The following is a 22,958-nucleotide window of genomic DNA, read 5'->3' as shown; positions in this document are numbered from 1 at the left end:
ATGATATCGGAGTTGCTCTAAGAACATCTTTTCTTGGTACTATTTATTTAAGCATATCACTAGCAGAGTAAAGCTGAAGGGAACATTACTGGGAATATTGTAGAAAAAGTACCTGATGCCAGCACAGTCTGTAAATGGGAATGGACAGGACAGATGGACTCATAATGCATTTCAAAATTTTGAAAACATAATTAATTTTCATTAAGAGCAGAAGGTCACACTGGCAGTTTATGGCAGATGAGCACTTTTTCCTGTGCTTCAGTTTCTTTCTTTCTTTCTTTCTTGTCCCCAATCCAGAGTTCATAAATTCATTCAAAAGCGAGCATGTCATTCCTTGGTGTAGGATATAAACCTATCTATTTCCAGTCCCCTGAATCCCCACAGCAAATGGAGGTTGGCACAAAGATCAAGGATAGAATTTGACCTTTATGAAGTAAAAAAAAAAGTTATTAGAGTATCATTATGTATTATTTGTTCAGTACCTTATTGTCAACATCCAGCATCACTGTGGTATAACATGCTCATGCTTAAATTCACTACTATTCCTGCCGAATTTCCCTTTAGTCACCATCATCCTTTCTATGTTTCTCTTCTACTGTTTGTTTGTCTCTTTACTCCTTTTCTCCTTATTTCCTTTCCTTCAGCAATTCCTATTTGCAAACCACCTTTGGTTTCATTCGCAACCTCCCCGTTCTTTCTCTTAAAATGATTGGCAGTTAAGTAGTTAACATTGGAATTGAGAGTACATCATTAGTACAGCTGATCAACATTTTCTGTACAAATAAAATCCTAATCGAAACACGGTTTTTCTCAAAATCAAAATTTTCTTCCCGTGACTGCATAATTCTACTGGAGATCCCATCATGTGTGTGGTATTCAGAAATGTATACACATTGTAAGTCATTTATCTTTTGAAGCTTTACTGTGGATTTTTAATATAAAATAAATTTAAAAATTTTTGAAAATCAAACTTCTGTGTTGGCAAAGATTGATTTCAGCCAACATTTCCAATTTTCCAACTAAGAGATTCTAAACACAAAAATCTAATTTTGGATCAATATTTCAAAACAAAAAAAAAGTATTGATTCCTTACAAAATGTCAATTCCAAATTAAATATGATGTTCTGAAATAGCGAATAATTGAAATATATATATAATATATATATAATGTCTATATTTTTTCATTTTGACATTTCCAGTTAAAAACATTTCAGAATGTTTTAAGTCTAAAATTTTTCAGCATTTCAACTTCCTATTCCAATTTGCAGTAGAAACTTACTTTGAAATTATTAATTATCATTGGTACTACAGTAGCCCATGGGAGCCCCAGTCCTGGACAAATGCGCTGTACAAACATATGTTACTGAGCTCAATACAGGGGTAACTGGGTATAATTTAATGGCCTGTGATATACAAGAGGTCAGTCTATATGATATAATGGTGCTTCCTGGCTTTAAACTCTGTGGCTGTGTCTATACTGGCATGAATTTCCGGAAATGCTTCAAACAGGATACTATTCCGTTTTCAGTTTTTCCGGAAAAGGAGCGTCTACATTGGCAGGCTGCGTTTCCGTAAAAGCCCTTTTTCCGGAAAAGCGTCTGTGGCCAATGTAGACGCGCTTTTCCGGAAAAGAGCCCCAATCGCCATTTTCGCAATCGGGCTTTTTTCCAGAAAAGACTACTGAGCTGTCTACACTGGCCCTTTTCCGAAACAGTGTTCCAGAATAAGGACTTATGCCCGAGCGGGAGCAAAATAGTTTTTCTGGAATAGCGGCTGATTTTGTGCAGTAGAGCATCATTGCTTTTCCAGAAATTCAAGGCCCAGTGTAGAGACAGCCTGTGAGTCTATGAATCAGAGTAATGTCAAAATTTCTCACATGAGCAAATTTCATTTTCCAAACAGCTCTAGTCATTATATTTAAGATAAATGCCCAGTTTGATTAATGTGGGTAAGGCAGTTCTCGTCTCTCAGGATTTAGTGTGTTAGTCTGCATCTCAGGAGTGTACATTCTAGTTCCTGCTAGCATATTGTGCACTAAATGGCTTGTGTGGATCTTGCTAGAACTGTTTGAAATGGGAAATGCTGAAATGTGACTGATTCGGGATGACAGAATTTGAATTTGGCCCTTTCCAGATAATTCAGAGTTCCAAATTCCAAAGACGTTTACATTATTTTTATAGTGGTCACAGCCTTTCTGGGCAGGCCAGGAAAGCAATGTTAGCACCTTTTTAAGTGTGGAAAGGAGTAATAATGTGAGGCCCGGTTTTGTATCTTGCCGCATGCAAGTGGGAGTTTTGTATACCAAGTATTTCTCAGGAAAAATGTTATACTTTGCAAGACTGGGCCCATGGCTTCCAAACTCAATGGCTATGTCTACACTGGCCCCTTTTCCGGAAGGAGCATGTAAATTTCACGAGTCGTCGTAGGGAAATCCGCGGGGGATTTAAATATCCCCCGCGGCATTTAAATAAAAATGTCCGCCGCTTTTTTCCGGCTTTTAAAAAAGCCGGAAAAGAGCGTCTAGACTGGCCCCGATCCTCCGGAAAAAGTGCCCTTACTTCAAAGTAAGAATAAGAGCCTCCGGAAAAGGGCACTTTTTCCGGAGGATCGGGGCCAGTCTAGACGTTTTTTTCCGGCTTTTTTAAAAGCCGGAAAAAAGCGGCGGACATTTTTATTTAAATGCCGCGGGGGATATTTAAATCCCCCGCGGATTTCCCTACGACGACTCGTGAAATTTACATGCCCCTTCCGGAAAAGGGGCCAGTGTAGACGTAGCCAATGTAAACAGGACTTCAGTGTTGAGGGAAAATAGTGAGGCTTCTCAATAGTACAAGAAAATGCACAACTGACAAAACCGGTGATGTTGTCCATATTTCTGGTGCTACAGCTATCTTGCTGCAAATGAAAACACCCATATGTTGAACAGCAAATAATAGATTTTCAGACTTGCAATGAAATGAAAAAGAGCAGTGTCTAGATAAAATGTAAATCCAATCTTGCCATGAAGTGGCTCTGAATAATAAGAAATGCTTACAGTCACTAAAAGACATTACCAGAATAACACAGAAATTGAACACACTGTTATCAGCCATTCTTCCTTCTTCCAGATAAAGGTAGATGGTTATCCAAAATAATTCTACTCTTCCAGAGAATAAATTACACCAGTCTTTCCAGCTGTTTACCAGCAAAATCCAAGTTCCCTTTTTACATATTCCCTTACTAGCATTGGCTCTATTTCTAAACTTCTTTACACTGGTGTAAATCAGGAGTAATTCCAATGGAGCCAACTATCCTTATAAATGGGATTTTAGATACAAATATCATTTCAGTCTGTATGCTGTGTGGTTTAGAAGCATGAACACAAAACTGAATGAGGAAATTCTGAGTTCAATTTCCAGTCCTACCACACTCATCATGTAGCCTAAGAATCAGATTTTCTGCTTCTGTCCCAGGACTCTTTATGCCATCTGAGTGGCACAAAAGCATCAGAATCAGGCCAATGGCCAAGCTGTCAAGCTGAGAATTATCCTCATCCACAGGGAGTCTGATACAAGGCTGATGGAGCTGGCTATTATACCTTTTAAGCCTTTTAAGCTATGGACAAGGGGAGGAGGAATTGTGGAGAAAAAATGAGATGGGATAGGGAATGAGGGAGGAATGGAAAGCAGAGCAGAGCTCTTTTACACCTATTCACAGCTTTCGTATGGTTCTTTGGAGACATGGGTCTGTCTTGGGGCAACTCTGATTTACAGCAGTAGGCATATAATGTCAGGCCCAGAGCAGCATGAAAATGAGGAAACTAGATCTAACTTCTTCCTCTATTCTGTGCTGATGGATCTTGGTGCAGAGGAGAATCTTGCCCAATGTCTCTGCCTCTCCATCTGTAAAATGGTGATAATGCGTACTTACATAAGTCACTGGGTTGAGAACTGGGTAACACTGTTGTCCAGAAGCTCCTTAAAAATGGAAAGCCCTACCTAAGTAGTAAGTGTTAATTATTATTGTTTCTATTTTGACTGAACATTTTGCCAAACACCATATATCCTAGTGTAATGAACGTTTGTTGTTTTGACTGACTTACAGTTCCAAATGCAGAGATACTGAAAATAAGATTGAGTCTCAGCTGATTTACAAAATCATTAGTAACCACATCTCATATGCAAGAACTGGATTTAGGCCATGCTGATTCAAGACAATCAGTTTGCTGTGCTTACAGAATGCTCTTGAACTACATAATAAAAATGAAATTCCTGATCTGATGAAGTTAGTCATGTTATGATGTTTTACTCATTACAGAAAACCTCAAACCTAGCGTTCAGTGTAGTGAGGAATAAGAAGAGGTTAGTGTAAGCAATATTTTAGTTCTTCACCTTCATGAAATAATTAGTATTTGCATGCACCTAGTTTTCTGGAATATTATATAAATGAAAAATTTAAATTAATACATTATATTAATAAAAGGTTTTTTATTCTTCTTTCAAAATAGAGGGATTTTGAAGTACTATATTTTATTTGCACTTGCATGCATTTGGTGTGTATATGTGCGTTTATTTCTACTGCACATTCCTTTAATACCTGAAAGACTCCTCAAGGTAATAATATTCTAATTAAGCATTAGAAACTTGAAATGAATATATATTTGTTTTCTAAAATGTTTTATTTCAGAGGGCCACATGCTGGCCTTACCCACCTAAAGAGGCCCCGTAAAATCAGTGGGACTACTTGTATGAGTAAAATAAATAAGATTTCTAGTGGGATATATTGTTTGAAAACTTTAGGGTTGCTTGTGACATTATTTATTTGTAAGAGTGGTGTTTGTTTTTCAGTGGCAAAATAACCGATTACACTTTTTTTTGGGAGAACTACAAAGAGAAAGAGAGAGAGAGGTGAAAAGATTTTACATTGAGTTAAAAATGAATAAGGAATTAAAGATCTTTCTAAATATCTTCATGAACCCTGTCTTCCATATACATATAACTAATATGAATGTTTTGCAGTGTACTGTTTAATAAAGCAATGAAGTACTAGTTTCTCCTACAACATATAGATGTAGGGCTTGATTCACTCACATTCTGCCAGCATTGACCATGTCACACTGTTGCTAGCAGTGGAAAATATGCCTTCAAGAGGGAACACAGCATAAAAGTGCCCTCAATACCCACCCTTCCTGCCAGCACTGCCTCAGAAGAGGTCAGGACAAGCCTAGGAGAGAACATCTCCAGGGCACCCAGAGGATGTGTTTATTCAGTGCATCCAGGAGCCTTCCTGGAAAATTTAAAGCTGCACTGTGCTCCTAGAACCACCTCTGTTTGCTTCCCCATAACCTTCCATAGTGAAAATGTAGCAGGCATGACTGATGCCATTTTCTATTTTATATGTTCAAATGTTATTTATTTATAACTGAAAATGAGGGCAATACAATTCATCCCCTCTATTCCTCTTTTTGGCAGGGGGAAGAGTTTAAAGACAAATCTTTCCGTATGGATTCAACTGTATGTTTACATATCTGAGCCTCTGACAAACATATCGGAGTTTAATCTATACCTAGTGCAGGTCTTTGTGTATTTTAGTTTCTGCCTTGTTTCTTGTGTAGGCTGTCCAATCTAGAGAAAGCTTCTTGGGGATTTTTTTCTAGAAATAACAAAACTCCAGTATAACTGTGGTTTATATTATGGACTTGATAGAGAGAAGTTTTGGGTGTGCAGCATGAATGATATATAAGGTATAAACAATCATATATGAACCATTAAAAATCTCCAGATAAGCAACTTAGCCAGCATATCAGATTGGGAAATATTATGCAATGAAATCTGTATGTCCTAAGAGACCACAGAGTATTGATGAGCATACTAATTCTAAGCAAAATATGTATTTTAAGCAGAGATTGCCCAGAATTGGTCCAACATACAGCAGCACCTTCTCTTAAGAGACATGCTGAACAGTTTAGGATGTCAGTGCCTATAAGTGTGTGTATATGTATATGTTATTTATACACACACATACATCAAAAGATATTTATGCATAAAAGCCCCTGCAATTTGCTAATTTCTTTGTATTGTTTTAAGTTTTGACATTACATACAAAACAGTAGTTAAACATAATAAACTTTACTTGTTTTATGTTATTTGCATGTAAGATAATTTGTAGGCAGATCAATGTTCCAGCTACTTGTGACTGCATTAAAATTCTGCTTTTATTGCATTTACGTATTCCATGCACTCAACAGAAATAAACAATTGCAAGTATTAACATTTAAAGAGGGTTAGAAACAATAACATTATTTTCTAACATCAAATATGTTTAATTTAATCTTTTATGGATTTCCCTTTAATTTTTCAGCCACTTTTGATAAACGATACACCTTCTCTACATTATGCTTCCTAAAAAGGGATTTGGTAAAAATGACCTTGTGGGGCTCCAGATTCATTATCTCACTGATTTTACTATCCAGTGAACTCAGTTTGCAAGTACATTTCTAACTGCCAGCTGCACAAACTCAGCCGGAGCTCTGACAGTCACACTGGATTCCTTCCATCTCATGCATCACAGTCAGTAATAAATGTTCTGTATGCCAAATGATGCTCTCAGAAGCACCTGTGCAATCCCATTGCCATCCCTGGATTTGCACAGGTGTCACTAGAGACATAATCTCCAATCAATGGGGTTACACAGATGTAGCTGAAGGAAACATTTGGCTTGCAGAATAACTACTATTGGTCTATCTATCTAAGATAGAAGGAACCCAGCTTGACTTTCAGAACTCAGACCAAGTTTCAGAAGCTGGCAGATGATAAAAACATCCTTTTACTTGCAAATAGCAATTTTGACATGGACATAATGAATGTGGAATCTCACAATTCTAATTTCATAAAGTCACTTTTAGAGTCCAAGTGGTTTTATGATTTACAGAACGCAAAAAGCAAGAGTTAATTTGAAAAATTTGAATAGTGTTTTGAATTTTTATCAGACAATAAGATTTTTTTCCTTTGCTGTAAACTTGAAACTTGATAAACTAATTAAGATATTGGTAAGGATGTTGTATCTTTGGATTCAGACAAAAATAGAATTATCTATCAAATTATTCTTCTGTTTAGTTCAGTTTATCTCTTAGGGCATGGTTACACTGCCTAGCTATTTCAGGATACTCTGGTATCCCAAAATAGCTACCCCACATCTTAACAAGCGACCTGTTATTTTGAAATATTTTTTGAAATAATGGGTGTGCTATTTCGGCATCCGAATAGCACATTATTTCAAAATTTGGCACTGTGTAGACGTGCCAAATTTTGAAATAGCCTATTTTGAAATTCAGTCAAAATAAGATACGTAATTTGCATAGCACAAATTGTGTATCTTATTTTGAGTTTAGAGTGCTGTGTAGAGTGCTGTCTTGATGACAAAGTAAGTTATTTTCTAACTCATTTCCAAGCTCCAAGATATTTTTACTTTCAAAAAAACTGTTTTGTGAAAAGCAAAGCACTAGGCTATCTTGAGGTGAAAGGCTCCATAGTCCTTTATTCATCCTCTCAGGCATACATTTGCACTATTATTTAAAGTCACATGTAACCAGACAGTTCCCTTGCTAAGGGTACGTCTTGACTCTGAAAAAGAGCTGATCTTTTTGTGTTAGCTGACATGGAGTTTGTGTTAGCTGTCATGTGGTAACTAATAAGAAGTAAAAATCTTAGTGAAGACAGGGAAGTTTGTAGCTTTTACATATATTACCTGGTTAAGGTAAAGACTCTATGAGAGCCTTACTTTCTAACTCATGTTAAAAACCCAATTTCCTTCTCTTTTGTGGCATTTTACCTTGTGTGAGTTACCATCTGTTAGCTAACACTAGGTAAGAAGATAACTTTTTTCCCTAGTGAAAACAAGACCTAAGCAGCTGACGAGGCTTATGTTTATTCCAGATAAGATCCATAAAGAATGTGTTGGTGATATACTCTGAAGCCTCACTCCTCTCTTACCAAACATGTCCTTGTATCTCTTATCTTAAAACAAACCTCCCTTGACCCTATAACTGTATCACCCCATTTTCCTCCTCCTGTTTGATTCTAAACTTTGAGTTAAAATATCTCCCACACCTTCCAGGGTGTCGTCATCTGCAGTTGTCCTAGTACTCTAGACATAGTTCTAGTTTCACACCTGACAACTTCTACAAAGCAATTTTGGGTGGTCTTGGGCAAAACTCTTTGGTACACTGAAAGTTTGGGGCCAGAATGAAAATTAAATGTAACATTAAAGTAAAAGACAGATGGAAGAATGTACTGATTATATTATTCATTTTCATATTCAATTAAATAAAAAAACCTTTTTTTTTTCAAATTACTTCAAGCTGACACAGAATTTTCAGATCCATGCAATAATTCAACAAAAGAATGTTGGTGGTACCAGTTCAGATACTGATGGAGGCAAATTCCCATTCTCACCTTACACTCTGTCTTGCAGCGAACCCATTGCAGTTTCCATTCATCTCCTCTACTCCTCCTTCAGGGATCCCAGGTTTCCCTCAGCCAGGGAATTTCCCCTTTCTCTTACCTGCACAGGACATAATTTTTTCAGCAGATTCTCCTTCACTCCATAGTAGAGGAGCAGACACCTTGTGCACTAGATCTCAACGCAATTTGCCCCGACCATTGCTTTATTTGGGTGGAGGTGATTCTGGGCCAAATTTTGCAGTGGCCTTGTGACCTTCTGTGCCATGTTACAACACTACTCACTAAAACCTCGCTCAGCTGCCCCTCCACCTGTACAGAGGGATGACATGTCAAATTTCAGTGATGTGATCATACGGCAGGTTTGTGCTGCAAACCATTCTAGGTGCAGCTGTACTTATTTAGTATGGGACTAGTGCTTAAGAATGGTTGGGCTATCCCTCACCAAGCTCTGCAGTGAATGAAACTTTGAACAGATGCAAAAACTTTGCAGAGAGTGGTGGTAGTGGTGAAGATGCACAGAAAGCAGGGAGCCTGTCATCCAATTTTATCTAGCATGCCACACTGGACTTTTGGTATAAAAACAACTGTTGACTCATACCTCCCACTGTTGAAGAAACCCGGCTCCGTTTCTTCTACAGCAGACATGACATATCTGTGAGTCAAACGTAATTCCTATTTTGGCAGATAGCCCATTAGAAGAGCAGTTCATAGGCCAGTCTGCTTCTCAACATGATGATTCCATTTACTTGCAGTCTTCAGTCTCAGGTGCGTTTCTGAAGACAGGTCTATTCTCTTATTCATTTTCCACAAATCTTTTCCTGTGCAGCAGATTTCTGTCTTGACTGTGCCTATTAGTCTGTTTTTCAAATTTCATCATCTCTCCAGCAACACCCTCCCCCCCAAACATCAGAAAGATCAACATTAACTAGCCTACAAGAGGAGTCTGCTTAGAGTTAAAAAAAACAGTTTGAAAGATTTTTAAATGTTGCCGAAATACACCAAAGGCACTCAAAAAACCAAACAAAACAAGAGAGGAAGGATTATGTGGAAGTCTCCATAGTATTTATATTCATCTTTAGAAAGGAGACAAACTCGGATAAGAAAAAATGTTTCAACCAGAATAGTCTTCTTTAGTTCCAATGACAGTGATGAAAAGATGGGAGTAATCTAGCCAGTTTTTTCCTCCCACTAGTTGTAACAGTGTAACTCAGAAAGGCTGAGGCTATATCTAGACTACAAGCCTCTTTCAAAGGAGGCTTTTTCGAAAGAATCTTTTGAAAAAGCCTCTTTTGAAAGAGAGCGTTTAGACTGCAACCACTTCTTTCAAAAAAGTGAGCCACTTTTTCAAAAGAGAGCACCCAGGCAGTCTGGATGCTCTCTTTCGAAAAAGCCCTGTTTGCATTCAAGAATGCCTTTTTTCGAAAGAACACTTTCGAAAAAAAGCGTTCTTCCTCATAAAATGAGGTTTACCATGGTCAAAAAAACTGCCACATTTTTTCAATTTAATTTCAAAAGAACACGGCAGCAGTCTAGACGCAGGGGAAGATTTTTCAAAAAAGGCCACTTTTTTCGAAAAAACCCTGTAGTCTAGACACACCATGAGACCGCTGACAAGGGAAACTGAAGTCTTCTCTACAGCTTTAGCTGAGAGGCAGTTGGCTTTTAATTCATGTGATAGAGGCTCATGGCCTTAACAACTAAGGTAACAGATTCAATCCCTCCTGCCAACAACCAGGATTGGTCAGGTTTATAATAGTAAATCTTTTCTTTTTTGATTTTGCAGTGTTATTGCTACATTAACAGCTCGGGTAGTTAAAGGTCGGATCCAGAAATGCTTTTTAGATGACACCCAACTAAAGGCCCTCTTGTTTATGTTTGAATGCTTAGTCACATTTAGAACTGGTTGGAAATTTTCCATTGAAATAGATTTCCATCAGAATTAAATTAAAAAGTTTCATGGAACATGCCACATTCATTAAAACTTCCTCTCATTTTGATTAGGTCAAAATATTCTGTTTTGACTTTGTCATTTCAACTTGTATGTTATTATAAATTACAATACATGTTATAATTATATGTTCCAGCATAAAAATCAAAATAATAAAGTTGAAATGGAACAGCTGAAACCTACCAAAATGAGATGTTGAAAAAATATTTGAGATATTATGTTTCACAGTATTCTGTGATTTCAGTTTTTCAGCCTGATTCAGAATGTGACCAAATCTCAGAATTTTCCACCGGTTGGACATTCTATTTTTCAACCACCTCTACTCTACTTATTTAAAACAACAAACAAAAAACAGCCATAAGAACAGACATGAAAATGGCCACATTGCATCATACCTATGTTGCATCAAGCCTACCATCCTGTCTCTGAGGGTATGTCTACACTACTCTGCTAGTTCGAACTAGCGGGGTAATGTAGACATACCGCACTTGCAAATGAAATGAGGAGTAACGGTAGTTCGAACTAGGAAGCCTAGTTCGAACTACCTAGTTCGTGCCCCGTGTAGCCGCGCTGCATGGGGTTCGAACCAGCAGGGTTTTAAAAATGGCGGCTCCCCGCTTATGCAAATGAAGCCCGGGAAATTCAAATCCCGGGCTTCATCTGCAAGTGCGGTATGCCTATATTACCCTACTAGTTCGAACTAGGAGGGTAGTGTAGACATACCCCAAGAGTGGCCACTATCAGTTTCACAGGGAGTGTAAGGAACAGGGCAGTTGGAGTGATCCACTTCTGTCTTCTGTTGGTCAGACATTTAGCATCACCCCAATCACAGGGTTACATCCCTAATCACCTTGGCTAACACCCATGGATGGCACTATCTTCCATTCACTTATATAGTTCTTTTTTTTTAAACCCAGGCATACTTTTAGTTTTCACAATATCACATGGCAATGAATTCCACAGGTTAACTGTGTCCTGCACAAACATACATTTCATAATTTGTATTAAATATGCTATTAAATGCTGCCCTCATTTCTTGGATTGTGGGAAAAGGTAAATAACACTTTGCTAATCACTTTTTCCACATTTCAGAATGTTATAACCATCTATCATAACTCTCCTTGCTTGTCTCTTTTTCTAAGATGAACAGCCCCAACCTTTGTAGTCTCTGTTCATATGGAAGCCATTCCATACCCTTAATCATTTCCGTTGGCATTCTGGGACCTTTTGGTTCCACTTTATCTTTTTTTGAGATGGAGTGACCAAAATTGAACTCGGTATTCATAGTGTGGGAACACCATGGATTTATACAGTGGCTTTTTGATATTTTCTGTAATTTAATGATCGTTCCTAACATTCTGCTAGCCTTTTTTGACACTTTTCCAAAGTTCTGGGTATCTTAACATCATTAACAATAAAATCCGAGCAGCCAGTATTTATTTCACAGTAACTCAGCCAGCCAGAAATCTACAGAGATTCCTTTCTACCCCTTCATCATTGTGGGAAACATATCTTCACCCTTTCCAAACCCCTATCAAACAGATGGGATTTGTAGTATGCCCACATGGGCACCAAATTTAGGCTACTTCAAACAGAGTGGGGAGAAAATAAGAGTTTTGGAGCCTTCACACAGAATGGCCAGTGTCTCTCTCTCTTTTATAATGCGGGGAATCCTACTCAGGCCTCACTGCAGATCACAGAGGTGGTAGTATTACACTGGGACAGATCACACAGATAGACCAGGCTTAAAGGGTCTGCTCCCCCTATTAGGAACATCTATTTAGATATATTTACTGTAAGTCATAATTTTTTATGATGGGCTGACTCATGCCATATGGATTTTCCTTTTTACCTCATACAGCCCAGATGATAAGTAATAAACATTATTACTGGTTAGACTGGACGATTAGGCATGTTATGGAGAGCACTGGGAAGCATGTTGCTTCAGAGACAACATTTCTCACATAACCCCTTTTTGTGATGTGGGCAGTAATTTGTAAGAATCTGTTTTCCAGACTATGCTCTCTCTTTCCTCCACTCTGTGCATCCGGACAGCGCTTAGAAGAAGTGTGGAGTGGGGAGTATCTGGTGCTTAGATACTTTTTTCACAGGATCTGGAGCTATCATCTAGATAGCCATAAAACTGAAGGGGGAGGGAGGGAAGAGATTTGCTCTACTTAAACATTTTTAAATACCATCTATGCAGCTGACTTATTAAGAGTGGATTTAAATAACCATGTGTCACACAGTGCCCTATTTACTCTGGTTTACTATCAGTCAGGACAAAAAAGGCTAATTATTGGCATTATGGTCTAGTCAAAATTAGGTGGTGAAATAAATGATTTATGATAGGCAAAGTACTGTTTTTATGCAATTAGGTTGTTTAATGTATGCTATATTTTCTTGATTTAAAAAATGATTACAGGTGGAAGTAATGCCAGAGGTGGTCATGGGCCAATTTGTGCTTGTCAGTGTCACAGCCACCAGATTTTGAAGTACAAAACATCCTCACTTCTCAAATAGGTGACATTGATGTTAACTGATCAAAAGCCAAACCTTTGACTGTTTCTCCTACTATTGGTTTAAGGATGGCAGACAGGGCAACACGAGTAAAGGGGTGATGCCTTGATTGCATGGAGGAAGTTTGGGGAAGAGAACAAGAGAAAGAAGGGATAAAATAGCCACTATGCAAACACAAGAATGAGAATTCAGTACTTATCTTTTAAATTGATTTTGTTGCTTTGCCAAAAATATATAGTGCATGTTTTGAAAAGCTTGTAGTGTTAAAGCGCCACCTTCAGTCCCTTAGAAGCACGGAGAGCAGATGCCCAGAGGATGCACCTCAGTCCCTAGCTAGGACATGAGCTCACCCAGACTGGCTGCACTAGGCAGTGGAAAATAATGGCACCAGATTCACAGCCACTATCCCATGTTCTCTAGCAAAATAAATTGCTTTGCTTTCTAATAGCCAGCCCAGGAGGAGAGGGTGAAAGCATTAATACAACCCATCGTAAATGACCCATGCAAGTCATTTTTAATATATGTATATTAAGATTAAGCTCCCAGCCTCTTCCAATTCCACACCTCCCCCACTGAAACCGTAAGAAGGGGAGGGGGCGAAGGTGGGGGACTTCAATAAAGGCAGAGGGGAGGAGTCAGTGGGAGGAGCCGGGCTTACACTATTGGCTGGCCCGGGGAGTGATGTCACCCATATGAAACCCTGATAACTAGTTCGGAGAGGACCCGGCCGCAACTTTTGCAGAAGGGGGCGTGTGATCTAGTGGGAGCTCGGGTCCGAGCGGCTGCTGCTGCTGCAGGGGGAGGGGAAAGAGCCAGCCGAGCCGGAGAGAGCCCTGCGGGTGCCTGGTGCCAGGGGAGCAGGAGCGGCGGTACGAGCGGCGAAGGGAAGGGAAGGCGCAGGCGGGGAAGGCAACCCGCACGCTGGGCTCCACCTTGTGCCTCCTGTGAGGGCTCGTGCGGCGGGGCAGAGAAAGGGCTGGCACACACAAAGAGACCGCTCCCAGCCCGGCATGGTGCAGCAAGCGGAAAGTACAGAGACTGAAAGCAACCTGCCCAGGGAGGCGATGGACACCGAAGAGGGCGAGTTTATGGCATGCAGCCCGGTGGCTTTGGATGAGAGCGACCCGGACTGGTGCAAAACGGCGTCCGGGCACATTAAGAGACCGATGAATGCCTTCATGGTGTGGTCTAAGATCGAGCGGAGAAAAATCATGGAGCAGTCTCCGGACATGCACAACGCGGAGATCTCCAAGCGGCTGGGCAAGCGGTGGAAAATGCTGAAGGACAGCGAGAAGATCCCCTTCATCCGGGAGGCGGAGAGACTGAGGCTCAAACACATGGCCGATTACCCCGACTACAAATACCGACCCAGGAAAAAGCCCAAAATGGACCCATCCGCCAAGCCCAGTGCCAGCCACAGCCCGGAGAAAAACGCCCCCACCAGCAGCAGCAGCAAAAGCGCCAAGAGCTCCAGTAAGAAATGTAGCAAGCCGAAGTCCTCCTCCTCCTCTCCCGCCAAGCCCGGGGCTAAAGCCACCCACCCCGGGGACTACGCGGGAGAGGACTATGTCTACGGCCCCCTGAAAGTGAGCAGCAAACCGGTCAAGTGCGTCTTCATGGACGAGGAGGACGAAGAGGAGGAGGAGGACGACGAGCTGCAGCTGAGGATCAAGCAAGAGACGGAGGAGGAGGACGAGGAAGACGAGCAGCAGCAGCAGCAGAGGCGATATAACGTGGCCAAAGTCCCGGCCAGCCCCACCTTGAGCTCCTCGGCAGAGTCCACCGAGGGGGCCAGCCTGTACGAAGAGGTCCGGGGCAGCGCGGCTTCGCACGGGAGCAGCGGCAGCAATAGACTGTACTACAACTTCAAGAACATCACCAAGCAGAGCCCGCAGCAACAGCCCAGCCTCTCCCCGGCTTCCTCCAGGTCCATCTCCACCTCCTCCTCCAGCAGCGAGGAGACGGACGACCTGATGTTCGACTTGAGCTTGAATTTCTCCCAGCACCCTCACGTCGCCTCGGAGCTGGGCGGCAGCTCCGCTTCGGGGAACCTGTCTCTGTCCCTGGTGGATAAAGATTTGGATTCGTTCAGCGAGGGCAGCTTGGGCTCTCACTTCGAGTTCCCCGATTACTGCACCCCGGAGCTGAGCGAAATGATTGCAGGGGACTGGCTGGAGGCGAACTTTTCCGACTTGGTCTTCACTTACTGAGCCGCGGGAAGGCGTGTCGCTCATTGAGAACAACAGTGCAGAGAAATCGGAACGGAAAGATGATGCTGGCGGCGATATGATGGAAGCGGTGGAGTAAAAAATGAAATAATCAAATGTCTTGTTTTTTTCTCTTTTTTTAAGTCTCAAAGTTAGTTCCAAATCGAGCCCGGAGTTATGAATTTGTTTTTAATTTGGTGATCGCAACAACAACAAAAAGGCATGGGGGACTGGGGGAAAAATGATACAGAAGTCGATGTTCGAAGCTTGTCGGTCTGTGATTGAAGTCTGGAAGATGGTCTGCAAAGAAGTCTTTTGGCAGCACAACTGTTACTCAAGGGGGTTTGTGGATTTTTTTCCCGTGAGAGATCTTAAAGAACTGTTCTGATTTTTTTCTGAAAGGGACCATTGCAACTTTTTGGAGGGAGAAAACTGATGTCTTCTATGCATCCGATTCTTAACAAAGCTGCAGGGAGCTTGAAAAAATGCAGACTGTACAAACGCTTACAAAAAGAAAAAACTGTGAACTGACTTAAGATCAGAGTTTACTTTTCAGATCAAATTGTCTATGGTTTTACAAATGTGATTTCTACTTGCCAACTTTTTTTTTGTAACTTGTTCCCTTATACCTCCTTGATTGAATACCAGACAGCCTAGACCTCAGTACAAAAAGGTATTGAAACATTTTTGATACATAACAGACCTCAGTCTTTTTTAAAAATTAATATATTTTCAGGCGTATTTTTGTACAGTGAAAAGGGAACATTCTTGCTGTGTTTTTTCAGTAAGACTTTTCAGGCACTTCTTCCCTTTTATTTTTTTTTCTGTTTTTAGCATGCAAGTTTGTTGGTACGTTACGTCCTGGTTTTAAAAGGATTAAAATTTTAAAAATAATCCTTGCATCTAAAGGCCTTGTGGTTTAAAACAAAAAAGAAACTTTTTGTACAGCTATAGTTCAGATTTGTTCAATATTTGTAGGTAAAGATTTATTGAAAATGGTGATATAGACCTCAGAGCTGTTATCTTAGTTTAAAAGATTGTATATGTACTGTACTATAGTAGGACTTTATGTATCTCATACGCTGTGATATGTGGATGGGGCCCCAGATGGAAGGTATGAAACTGGATTCTCGATTTTTAGCAAAAAAAGGCACATAGTTAAAAAAAAGTTTCTCATTTTGTGCAATATAATCTAAAGTACAGACCATCTGCATATTTTGTAGCAAATGATGGCAAAAGCAGACTTGTGCACTGTCAACATCATTGCCTTTTTTTTATGCTGAAAGTCTGTATCTTGACAATTTTAATAAATCAGCTGGAACTGATAGAAACTCGTATCGCTATTAGTGTCTGTAGAAGTAACGCTGGCGATGCCCTGAACCCACGCCCCACCCGCGGAGCTGGAGGCGGCTGGGTCTGTGTGCAGCTAGGGGGGAAGAATGGGAGATTGCTTTAGCGCTGCGTTTCTGGGCCCCGCCCCACTCCTGCTTTCCAGGTTCCGCCAGCCTAGAAAGGGAGCCCGAGAGTGGCTGCTCACAGAAAGATGGGCCGGGGGCAGGGGCGGAGAACGTGATTCCAGGCGCGCTTGAATGCTAGGCTCTCTGCCGCTTTACCTGCCTTCTGTCCAGCTGCATCTCTGCTCGCCAAAGGGGCCCATCGCCGCGGCTAGTGGAGGGGCCCTTGGCTGGGGGCGGGGGGCTGTGGCCCTCTCCCGGGCGGGCGCGGGTAGGAGTGCCTTCAAGCTGCGCTGCGAGCGCCTAGGAGGTGGGGAATGGCTCTGGCTCCGCTCCCTTCCCCCAATGGCAGTGCTCGGCTGCGGAGCACAGCGTCGGGGAGCGCAGCTTGCTCGGCCGGGGCGGGGGATTCTTCCTCGGGATGGCGGGGAGGGGTCTGCGCTGGCTCCCGGGCGAGGGGGCCCTCCCACGTCGGCTGTGCTGTGCGCAGGACTCGGCTGGCTGGGCGCGGAGGGGGTGTGTCCGGCCATGTGCGGCTGCTTCCCGCCTCCCCCTGCATCCCTTCCAAGGGGCAGGCGAGGCGGGGGAGCTGCTGGATTCGTGTCCTCTCGCTCCTGTGCAGCGCTCCCCTCCCTGCCGAGCTCGCCGGGCCGGAGCGATTTGCCCCCAGCCCACCCTCTCCCCGCCTCTTTCCTCCTAGAGCGGCTTGGTCGGGCCCCGTAGTGTCACCCTGCCCAGAGGGTGCTGCTGCCGCCTCGGCAGCGCCACGGCGCTAACCTCCGCCCCGCCCTACCGGCAGCTGGCGAACCCAGGGGATCCGCTCCAGTTCCCTCTCGGCTGCAGTTGCCCGAGAGTTGGGGCGTGGGAAGGGCGGATGGGAGCGGCTGCTGCAGACAAGCTGACTTTGTAAATGTGCATTTTTCCCCCTTAGAAGCCGTCAGATTTCAGTTTTACACTTTGAAAGAACTGCTGATGGCACTGAACAGACTGGCCAGGTGCGATGGTGTTTCTCCAGAAGTTTTAGTTTTATCTGATAGGCGTTGGTTCATTCTTTATCCACTAATAAATGATCCAGCTGTTTACAAGGACAATTCACTGTGCTGGTAATTTTGGTGGCAACCCACCGCTACAGGCTTTCAGACTTGCTGAAAATGAAAATCCTGCATACATATTTGTAAGGCATAATAAAACATAGCAGTTAAACCTGCATGCATGTTATGTTTAATCAAAGACAATTCTTAGGCATTTAAGTGGTGAAATATCTACTTTAGGTTAGTTAAATAATCTGGTAGTTAAATGATTAATATAATCTGATCTCTTTCATAATAATAATACAGTAGTATTTTTTTTAACAAAAGGCACTCATGATTCTAAATGAAAGCTGGCATACATCTTTGCTATCAGAGATACAGCATATCTGGGAACCTAAATTTGTCTTGCATTGTGACAATAAATTATGGGAAAAAAAAAATTTCAAACAAAAGTACAATATACAAAATATCTTTGGCAATGGATAGTCCTCAATAAAACAGATTTTCTTAAATTTTCAGGGTTTTTTTCCTCAAATGACTAGTATGTTCTTTATAATTACTTAGCAATTAGGTTATAAACAAATGACATTTATCTCTTCTAAGGCAAAAAATAAAATAAAAATGTAAGTGCTCTATAGCCTCACCATTAGCTGTCCTAGTGTTGAAAACCAGTTCATGTTCATGGATGAGGATTATAACATTAGATCATTTCCCAATCTTAAAAACTGAGCCAAAATTCTCTTAGCAATTCTTTCAGCTATCATGAGAGGGTGTGGCAATTTCTTCCACTCCCTTCTTTCTGATACGCATCCTTGGTTATTAAAATGATAGGCAGTATAATTGAACATTTGTGTTTTGCAAATGTTCATTGAGTTATGTCTGAATGACGGTCAAATCTAAACTGGGATTTAATTTGTAATAAGATCTATGTTTCAGCTTACAAAAATCTTGATGTATTTTTGGAGGAAATGTTTAAAATTACCATTACAAAATATGAATCAAGACTAACTAATTTGAAATACCCAAGTATAGAGCAGTCAGGCAGATTTTAAAGAGCAACAGGTTTACTTTAGACAAAGGAAAAAAATACCCTGACAAAAGCGTGTGGGCTTTTGGGAGTGAACTGTAAAACAATATGTAAAATTAATATGCATTATATAGGGGAACAGGATATATTTTTCCCAAGAAGTTTAACTTTCCATCCATTAGAGTGATTAATTTTGCATATTGTCCAAGGAAAAAGAATATTCTAATTAAACTATGATACTTTTAGGATCAAAATTTGCTCCATGTTGAAATCAATACCTGGGAGGTAGCCATGTAGCCATTAAAGATCACTACATCAACTAAGTTATTCTATTTTATGTGGCTATGTTCCTGGTCAAACTGAATTTTTAGGCCCAGTTTTTTCCTTTTACGTTATATGATTCTTGTTAGCTTCCCTCTTGGAGAAATCTTTGAATTCCATGCTTAGTGCCTCCCACTTACTTCCTTAATTGTTGCCCCTTTTTCATTTGGCCTCTGTGATACTTTTCTATCAATAAGCAGACATAGGGGAATAAAAGAAGAAAACTCATTTTTTTCCAGTTGGAAAAAAAATAACTTTCTTTACAACATATAGGATCTCACTTCAGTTTCAGACCTAAATAAAAGGTGGTGGTATTTTTCAGATTTTGAAAATGAATATTTTTGGAAACTTCAATTGACATTTCCCCTTTCGATTACTTTCTTTTGTTCACTTTCTCAACTCTAAAAGTACTAACTCATTGTAAATTGTTTGATTCCTTTAAAAGGGCAATATTTTTCAAGTTTAACAGGAAGACATATTCAAAATGTTTTTTAAATATCTAAATAACATGGTCTAAAGTACAGGCATTCACATCCACCCAGGCTAAACTTCCCCAAAGATAAGAGTCTATTGAATGTGGTTTACATGTGTGTCTTGCTTTTTCACTCACCCACGTGTAAATCAAGGGCAACTCTAGAGTTACTCTAGTGTAAAACTGTTGTGAGGTCAGAGTCAGGGCCATATCGTTTTCAGTTATTTGATACTCCACATTCCTTTTCTCTCTACCCTTGCCAGATCATCATATTTGATGGCCTGGTGTGAGCTTAAACCTGCACCTCTTAGAAAAAAATCACCTTGAGCTTAATGAGAGTTTTTTGCCTAAAGAAGGATGTGCAGGATTGGACTTTAATTCCTCCTGTTTTTTGTTTCTTTTTAAATTTTTTTGGAAAACAGCCCTTTTTCTAAATTCCCCTTAATCTTAATTTATGATAATGACCAGAAAGAAACTCCCTCCCTATACAGAGTTGCCTTAGATTTCAACTATTCAATTTTATTCCTTTTATTTCTTTTCCCCTAAATTTCAGGCTGAGATTTTTAAAATTTATTATTTTTTTACACACTACCTGTATCAATTAACTGCCTAATTAGTTTTATCTTCTCTACATGGATGCAGTGAATTTGTAAGAGAATTTCACACGCAAGTAGTTTTTTAGTGAGTTTAAAGTAAATAGAGTTTTAAAGACCTATTTTTATATTCAATATAAAGCACAAATGTGCAGAAAGTGTAGAATGACTTACAAAAAAGGAAAACAAAATTTGTATTTCATGTATAAAAGTAATACCTTCCTTGGGTAGATTTTCTCTTAGGAAATCCAATACTTATGCCAGTGCAAAGATAGGGATATTTTAAAAACTTTTAGAAGATTATGGTGGACAGCAGTTTCAAAGCAATGACTTCTATATATAAAAGTAAACCCCTGAAGCAATACGGTCAAAAAGGGGTGAGTGGTTTTCAATGATGAATAATCAACCTGGAAGTGTGAGAATGGAGGTTCCAGTGCTTATTATTTAATCAAACTTTTTTGGGGGCTTAGATATTATATCTGGATTTTCTGTGCAGTGAAATCTTGCAGAGTGAATGAACATGAGGAAATTAAGATGGATTTGACTATCATGGTATTACATAATAATAATATTCACCTCTCACAGAAAATCAAGACACAGTGATTTACCATCTGAGGAAATTTGATTAAATAATAAATACTATTCCAGGAGCACCTATTATCACATTTGATTTTGTTTCCATCTTCCTGTGTATCTCCAAAACCAACTTGCCTCAACTCCTGGGTGCACCAGGGAGAAGAGTTATATGCCATTGTTAGTTGATTTGCAATTTCTATCTGGTTTTGCTCTTGTATATATGTTGGAGTTTTGGAGTCTCTACATAAATGCTGTGATACTTTTTTTTTTCTTTTTTTGATGGGCTGTTTTAAAATGGAGGCCTATTTTTCCAGTGTGGGACTTTTGATGGTTACAACATTTCAAAGATGTTGTGTGATGGCCACAGGTGGGGAAGATTGAATGTTTTAGAGCCGTTTTTCAGCATGACACTTTTAAAATATGTAATCTGAAAGACTTTTCAAAGGTCACATGAAATTAATTTTCATAGACACTCCAGGTCTGGGGGAAAAAGCTGAAAAGTACTTTTGTTTAGAAGTCTGAGTGATGGTGGGGGGGAACCTTTACTTAAGGTTTTTGCATGCCAGTGCACGGCCTATTGCTATGAGACAGAAGAGGGTAAGCCTGCTTGAGGCAATGCACTGGAGGACAAAGTGTTTTCTAGCACTAGAAAAAGAAAATGCATGGCAAAGTTTTGTCTTCTAGTAGACTATATAGCATGCAGAGTTTAGTATGTGTCAAACAGTGTATGACATTGCTGTATCAAAGTTGTAAAATTAAGCATTATTTATTGAAAACTATGTATTTTTTTTTGTAAAAACCTGATCACTTAGAGGATTAATAACAGTGACTTTGTGCTAGTGCTACAATCTTAACCAGCTTCTTTACTACAGTACTTGATATGCAGTGTTAATGCTCAGGGTTGAAAACAGTCCACTCCAATGTCTTTTTTTGCAAGAGTTTTTAAATAAAGGAACAACATAATACAATTGTTCAAAAGACTCTAATAAAATTGTGTGATCAATCTTCATATGTGTTTTTATGTGGATTTTTTCCAGTTTTGTATTTGCTAAATGCAATTCAATTATTGCTGGGGCTCCATTCTTCATTCTGTGGGCACCCAATACTTCTAGTAAATGGAATGTTGTGTCTTTCTTTCAAAGCCAACATGGCACACAATCCTGACCAGGGTAACATGTGCTGACAGAGAATGCTGTTCTGTGCACATCCAAGAGACAGTGAAGTGAAGAGAAAATTATCTTCTTTCCCTCTCTCTCTCTTTTTTTTCTTTGTTACAACTTTGGATAAAAACCAAAGTGTTTTATGTAAACCTTTCAGATATGTTTTAAAGTAGAACATGAAAGAAAGAAATAAGATGGATTAAATACCAGCAAACCCCGTTTCTCTGTCTTTTTCTACAGTTTACAGTCTATATGTATTTTGGCATAGAAATAAATCATTCTGTATTAAGATTTTAGATATGAAAATGTTTTTATGAAAATCTGTAATTGATTCATGGAACTATAATAAGGTGTTTGAATGTGTTTATGTGGTGAGATTTTGTTGTATATTAAATATGGTTTTATAGAAATGTTTGTGTTATATTGTAACAAATTCAAAATGCACAATTAGCAGAAGCCATCTGTTGCTAAAATTCAACATCCAGAGGTCTTATATGTACATATTTTATCATTCATCAAAGGATAAACAAGACTTGTATTGGGTTAACTTTTGTTTAATATGTATATCTTCAAAGATTGACTTAGATATGTAAATATAAACCTGAAAACTTTGTTGTATCCACATCTTGATGTATGGCGGGTTGTAGCTTCCTGCATGAAGGAAAAGATCAGAAGCTCTTTGAGCATTCACTGGTGGTTTGGGTGGTTTGTTTTGTTTTGTCTTTGTATAGCATCTATAACAATGGGGTTCTGTTCCATGACACTAACTTAATAGCTATGATAATGCTAATTAATTAGTAAAGGATCGTGCTCCTCCTGAAATCAACAATAGAAAAGTCAGTGAGAGCAGATTAGAGCTTCCAAATCTGAGAATAGATTCTTATCTGTACAATTGATTAATCAAATAAAGAGTTCCTTAGACATTCTGGAGCATTAGAACATCTTGAATAGGGAAAAAAACCCACTGGTTAGCTGTCTTACTTCCTAAGGCTGCTTACTCAAGAAATAATAATGCCAATCTAGCTTTCCAAGTACTGTATATGGAGAACATAACTAAAATATGATTTTTTAAAAAGAAGCTCACTTCGCATTAATAAGCTATATGTTACCTGCATGTGGGTATTTGACAATGTGGTGCAGTATAAATGTCTCGTTAGTTTGACTTTGGGAGAGATATAACAGCATTCATAGGCACATGATGGTGATTC

General features: G+C 39.8%; 1 protein-coding gene across 1 annotated transcript; it reads left to right on the top strand.

Moving 5' to 3' along the window:
* Nucleotides 1–13,620: 13,620 nt before the first annotated feature.
* Nucleotides 13,621–22,361, top strand: SOX11 (SRY-box transcription factor 11). The gene has a single exon (XM_075923536.1). It carries the CDS (start codon nucleotides 13,920–13,922, stop codon nucleotides 15,117–15,119), a length of 1,200 nt encoding a protein of 399 aa, XP_075779651.1. The 5' UTR covers nucleotides 13,621–13,919; the 3' UTR covers nucleotides 15,120–22,361.
* Nucleotides 22,362–22,958: the final 597 nt, after the last annotated feature.

This window comes from Pelodiscus sinensis, chromosome 3 (assembly GCF_049634645.1).
Source record: "Pelodiscus sinensis isolate JC-2024 chromosome 3, ASM4963464v1, whole genome shotgun sequence".
In the NCBI taxonomy this organism is placed as follows: domain Eukaryota; kingdom Metazoa; phylum Chordata; order Testudines; family Trionychidae; genus Pelodiscus; species Pelodiscus sinensis.
Note: the sequence above shows the minus strand (reverse complement) of the source record. Positions and strands in the feature narration are given on the sequence as shown.

Bases quoted from the DNA above. Each gene is read 5' to 3' on its own strand.
- SOX11 (XM_075923536.1), top strand. From the start codon at position 13,920: ATGGTGCAGCAAGCGGAAAGTACAGAGACTGAAAGCAACCTGCCCAGG.